Source organism: Elephantulus edwardii, unplaced genomic scaffold (genome assembly GCF_000299155.1).
Source record: "Elephantulus edwardii isolate Elephantulus edwardi_28Jun2011 unplaced genomic scaffold, EleEdw1.0 scaffold00186, whole genome shotgun sequence".
In the NCBI taxonomy this organism is placed as follows: Eukaryota; Metazoa; Chordata; class Mammalia; order Macroscelidea; family Macroscelididae; genus Elephantulus; species Elephantulus edwardii.
In genome coordinates this window covers 3206769-3212670 of record NW_006399936.1, presented here as the reverse complement: position 1 = coordinate 3212670, position 5902 = coordinate 3206769, and the positions used below count along the sequence as shown (strand labels likewise).

Below are 5902 nucleotides of genomic sequence, written 5' to 3'. Positions count from 1 at the left end.
GCGTCCCCTCCCGCTGGGTGTGTCCCTCCTGCAGGGTGTGTCCCCTCCCTTGCGGTGCGTCACCTCCCGTGGGGTGCTTGTCCCCTCCCGTGGGGTGCTTGTCCTCTCCCGTGGGGTGCTTGTCCCCTCCCGTGCGGTGTGTCCCCTCCCGTGCGGTGTATCCCCTGCCGTGCGGTGCGTCCCCTGCCGTGTGGTGCGTCCCCTCCCGTGCGGTGCGTCCCCTGCCGTGTGGTGCGTCCCCTCCCGTGCGGTGTGTCCCCTGCTGTGCGTCACCTCCCGTGGGGTGCTTGTCACCTCCCGTGGGGTGCTTGTCCTCTCCCGTGCGGTGCGTCACCTCCCGTGGGGTGCTTGTCCCCTCCCGTGGGGTGCGTCCCCTGCCGTGCGGTGCGTCCCCTGCCGTGCGGTGCGTCCCCTCCCGTGCGGTGCGTCCCCTGCCGTGCGGTGCGTCCCCTGCCGTGGTGGTGCGTCCCCTCCCGTGCGGTGCGTCCCCTGCCGTGCGGTGCGTCTCCTCCCGTGTGGTGCGTCCCACGGCGGCCTCGACCCTGACACACGTACAGCCTGTCGGCTGATCCCCTCGCCCATCCCTGCCCGCAGTAACCAGGTGGAGGACCAGGACATCCAGATGATGAACGAGAGCCAGGTCATCACCAACTGCAGGCGGAAGCAGAGCGCTGCTGCGGACCCAGGTCAGTGTCCTGTCTCACCCCCCACCCAGGCTCCCTCCTGGGGAGTCTGGACCAGAGAATGTGGTGGGGGTTTCCCTGCACCCACTCGTCTCCTGTTCTTCAGGTCACCTTCCTCCCCCCCTTGGGAGCTGCCCCAGAAGCTGGCCTGGGTGGAGGGCGGTGAGGCTTGGTGCAGACCAGCTATCTGCTTCCTGCAGGCCCCCCGCCCCCCATGGCAAGATGCAGTGTGCCCTGTGTTAACGGGTCTGGGGGAAAGAAGCCGTCAGGAGCTCAGCCCTCCTGACACCTAAGCGCCATGGGTGAAACGGGCAGGAGCCGAGTAAACAAGCTGAAGGGAGGACTTGTGCTGGCCTGAGGAGCTCTGGAGCCAAGTGGTCAGGCCGGGGCGAGGAATGGGGGGCAGGTGAGCTGAGACCTACAGGAATCCAGGCCAAACGAACGGCCAGTGCAAAGCCTTGAGGCAGGTTGATCTCAGTGTGTCACAGGCACATCCAGGAGACCACTGAGAACAGGGCCTGGAGAGGCCGAGAGCAGGAGATGACGTGGGAGACACAACCAGGGCAGAGCCATGCTGGCCATGCTGACGGTACAAGGAGGGCCACTGGGGGGGTTCACCAAAGCACAGCACATGCCCTCACGGAGGTTTCTTTAAAGATAATAATGCAGGAAGCGTCAAAAGGCGATACAAGAATTGCCTGCTGCTCAGCCGTTTCAGGGAGTAGCATCTGACTGAGAACTGAAGCTTTCAGAGGCAGGAGACAGGCTCCACTGAAGGCATTGACTAAACCCCCAGGCTCCGGGAGCTGATGGGACACCGGTGGAGATGCAGCAGAGATGCTCTCAGTCATATATACCAAGAATTTCGGAAGACAGCTGTCTGGCCAGCTGATGGGAAAAGAGCCATATTGGTGCCCCTTCAAAGAAAGGTGATAGGACATTATATGGAAATTGTTGAACAATAGCATTGCTACCGCACACAAGTAAAAAATCCTGTTGAAAATCATTAAAAAGCTGCGGGAGAAGTATATAAACAGGAAACTGCCAGAAATTGAAGCCTGATTCAGAAAAGGATGTGGAATGAAGGATGTCTTTGCGGACTTTGGATGGCTCTCGGCTGAAAGCAGAGAATAATATTGACTATGCAAAGGCAACAAATTATGACTAGCACTGAGAAGAAGGGGAATCCCAGAACACTTAATTATGCCCGTACAGAACCTATGCCTAGACAGAGAAGCTTTCGTCCACAGCGAGCACGGAGCAAGGCGTGGTTTAAAGTCAGGAAAGTTGTGCATCAGGGTTACGTCCTTCCTCCGTATCTGCGCAGTCTGTATGCTAAGCAGATACTCAGAGAAACTGGATTCTGTGAAGAAGGATGTGGGGTCAGGATCAGAGGATCATTTACAACCTGTCTTAGGCAGATGACACAGCCTTGCTGGCTTAAAGTGAGGAAGAACTGAAAATGTGCTGCAGAAGATCAAGGACTGCAGTCTTCAGTACGGATTGCATCTCAGCATCAGGAAGACAAAAATCCTCACCACTGGACCAGTCAATAAGCAACATCATGATGTTGTTGTCTTTATGAGGCATCAAGTTGCCTGCAACTAGTACTGACGCTATGTACAACTGCCCTAAACCCTGCTCTGCCCTGTGCCAATCTCACTGTCTCCAACATACCTACCCCTGTTACCCCTGTCACTGAATCAGTCCCCTCATTGAGGGTCTTCCTGTCCTGAGCTGTCCCTCCACCCTCCCAAGCATGATGTCTCTTGCCAAGGACTGGTCCCTCCTTGCACCATGTCCAGAGTATGTCAGACAAAGCTTCAGAATCCTTGCCTTCAAGGAGCAGGCTCACTTAACCCTCTCCGGGACGAACCTGTTTGTTGTTTTAGAAGCAGATGAATCAAATGTTGAAGTTGTCAACATTGTCATGTTAGTTGGATCCACAGCCAGCACCGTTGGTACCAGCAGTCAGGAGACGTATTGCCCAGTGCAAGTCTGTTGTCACGATCTCTCCAAGTTACCAAGGAAGAGTGATGTCCCTTTGAAAACTGATATGCACCTGATTCAGCTCGTGGTCTTTTCAGTCACTTGCTGTGCATCTGAGAGCTGGACAGTGAATAAGGATGACAGAAGAAGAATTGCTGCCTTTGAGTTGTGGTGCTGGAGAAGAGCACTGAACATCCCACGGTCTATCAAAAGAACAGTTATGTTTTGGAGAAAGTGCAGCCAGAGTGCTCCTTGGGAGCGAAGATGTTGTCCTTGCTCTCACATACTTTGGACATGTTGCTAGGAGATGCCACGCCTGGGCGTCTCCTTGAAGAGGGACATCATGTTTAGGAAGATGGAGGGTCAGCGAAAGTGAGGAAGAGCCTTGACAAGGTGGACTGACAAAGTGACCGCAGTGATGGGGTCGAGCGTGTCAGAGACGAGGACGGCACAGGATAGGACGGGCTGCACATTGTTCACGGGGTCGCTATGAGCTGTACTCAACAGCTCCGAACCCCAACTACAGCAACAGCATGCAAAGACGTTTAACTGTGTGGATCATGACAAATTCTGGGTGACATTACAAAGGTTGGAAATTCCGGAATGCTTAATTTTGCTCATGAAGAGATGATCTAGAATAGACCGACAGTCAGTCATACAAACAGGACGGATACTGTGGTTTAAAGCCAAGGAGGATGTGTGTGAGGGTTGTGTCCTTTGACCATATTTACTCTGTGCTGAGCAATGAATCCGAGAAGCTGAACTATATGAAGAACATGGTCTCGGGATTGGAGGAAAATTCATTAACAATCTGTGATGTACAAATAATACAAGTTGAAACATTGAGTATTAAAGATCAGACTCCATCCTCCTCTGGGAATCATATTTCATCCTTCAGGAAACAAACATCCGCACAGCTGGACCAATAAGCAAATTCATGATCGAGAGAAAAGACTCTGGGACTCCAGGATGTCATTTCTGGGGTCCACATCAGCACCCATGGAAGCAGCAGTCAGGACACCAAGTGACCTACTCTGTTGGGCACGTCTGCTGCTGAAAAACAAAAATGTAAAAACAAACAACTCCTTGCGCGCTGCCATCACATCAGAGCTGCCCCTCCCGTAGATTCCCAGAGGCTTAAATCACGGGGAGATCGCCCCTCTTTTTTTTCTCGGAGCAGCTGGTAGATTCGAGCCGCCCACCTCAAGGTACTGACGAGGCCACCAGAGCTCTCTCAGACCTCTGTAAAATATTAAAGAGCAAGATGTCACTTTGAGGACTGTGTGACATGAAATTGTCAAACTCCTGATATGAGTAGGGAGACCAAAGAGGAACCGATGCTTTTGGACTATGGTGTTGATGAAGAAGAAGGGATATACAGTGGGCTGGGGGGGGGGAAGAAAAAGAATAAATAATACCTCTGGAGCAGAAAGCGCCTTAGAAATGGGGACGGTGAGGCTTCGTGTCACGTACCTTGAACGTGTTGTCAGGAGGGACCAGACCTGGAGAAGGACGTGCTCTGTAAATGCATCGTAAATGAGGACCCTTGGTGAGAAGGGTTGACGTGGTGGCCGGAACAGTGGGCTCAGATGCAGACGTGGTTGTGAGGATGACGCAGGAGCAGACGATGCTTGGTTCTGTTGTGCACCGTCATTATGAGTCGGGACCTGCCAAATGGCCCCTAACAGCGAGACAGTTATGAAGAAGGGCTAACTTTTACATAGTGTGAGGGACCGTGCTTCTGTAAAGTTGTTGTTGTTATGTGCCGTCGAGTCGCTTGCGACTCATAGCGACCCTATGTACACCAGCCCTAAACCCTGCTCTATCCTGTGCCAATCTCACGGTCTCTGACACACCCGTCCCGATTACCCCAGTCACTGAATTAATCCACCTCATCGAGGGTCTTCCCCTCCTGCGCTGTCCCTCCACCCTCCCAAGCATAACATCCCTCTCCAAGGTCTGGTCCTTCCTTGCAACGAGTCCAGAGTATGTCAGATGAAACTTCAGAATCCTTGCCTCCAAGGAGAAGCCTGGTTTTACCGTCTCTAGGGTGAATCTCTTTGTTCTCCTAGCAGTCCATGGTATGTTCTGTAACCGAATTAATCCTCACAGCAAAGCCAGGCCTCGCCAGGAGTCGTGAGCAGGGAAGCTTTGGTGGAGGGCGCTGGGAGATGGAGTGACTTTGCTGGGAGATGGCAGGACTTTGCTGGGAGATGGAGGAATTTGGCGTTGCTGACGCTGGGACCAGAGCTGGACAGCAGGAGACCAGGAAGAAGCACAGTGGGCAGGACTTGGTGGGCCCCTGGGAGTGGATTGTGGAGGGGGAGGCTGTGATCATCTTGCCCCCTTTCCCACAGCCTGCCAGGCACTGGGGTCACTAATCTGTTCCAAGCAGACTTGGCCGGAAAGCCAGGGGCGGGAGCAGGGCTCGAAGGTCCCAGAGGCCCAGGTCTGAGCTCCAGCTGGTGCCACCCCAGCCCAGAACCTGGGTGGCCCTCGGCGTCCTCAGCTTTATAAGGCAGCTGGTGATAACCTGCAGGTTTGTGAGATGAGAAAGTGAGGTCCAGACTCAGCAGTTAGGTGTCTGAGGAGCATTTGACTTGGGTCAGATAGCTCTGAGTTCAAATCCCAGCTACCTCCTTAATAGCAACAGGAGCTTGGAGAAGCCCCTACTCAAGCCTCAGTCTCCGCTTGAAGTGAGCGGGCCTTTCGTGGTCTGCCCCATCATAGAGCCCCAGTGAGACACGGGTGAGAGGCTTTGCCCACTGCAAGGCGGTGGTGCCCCCTTGGCTTTCCACCTCTGCCTCCAGCACAGCACAGCCGCCTCCTGACCTCAGAGGGAGCAAGCCACCTCCCACGACCTCACAGTGTGTGGCTGTGAGCGAGGGTCCCCAGCTGAGCTGCTTGGGGGTCATGCAGGATGCAGGGCAAGGCCGGGTGTCCAGGGCCCCCAGAACTGCTCCTGTCCACTCATAAGCCAGGTTCAGCTCTATTCAAGACACTTGTCCCTGGGCCCACCCCAGGCCCTTCCCCCAGGGGAGTCAGGCAGTGGAAACATCGGGCAACAGCCCAGCAATGTGGGGCCACACCATCCCCGGGAAGAAGGGGGCAGGGTGCTGAAGCCCCTCAGGTCAGAGTCAGTGACTCAGATCCCTGTGCTCCCCTTAACAGCCTTACGCCCTCAAACTTGCATAAGCGGGAAGGAGCCAGCCAGGCGGTGGCAGTGCTGA

The 5902-nt window shown here is 54.7% G+C and overlaps 1 protein-coding gene across 1 annotated transcript in view; it reads left to right on the top strand.

Annotated features, from left to right (window-relative positions):
• The window catches only part of KIAA0556 (KIAA0556 ortholog), a 151866-nt gene extending 145964 nt beyond the window's left edge, over positions 1-5902 (top strand). Inside the window, exons 27-28 of the mRNA XM_006896630.1 lie at positions 538-686; positions 5844-5902. Of these exons, the coding sequence (XP_006896692.1) occupies positions 538-686; positions 5844-5902 (208 nt within the window). The remainder of the gene's footprint in view (positions 1-537; positions 687-5843) is intronic.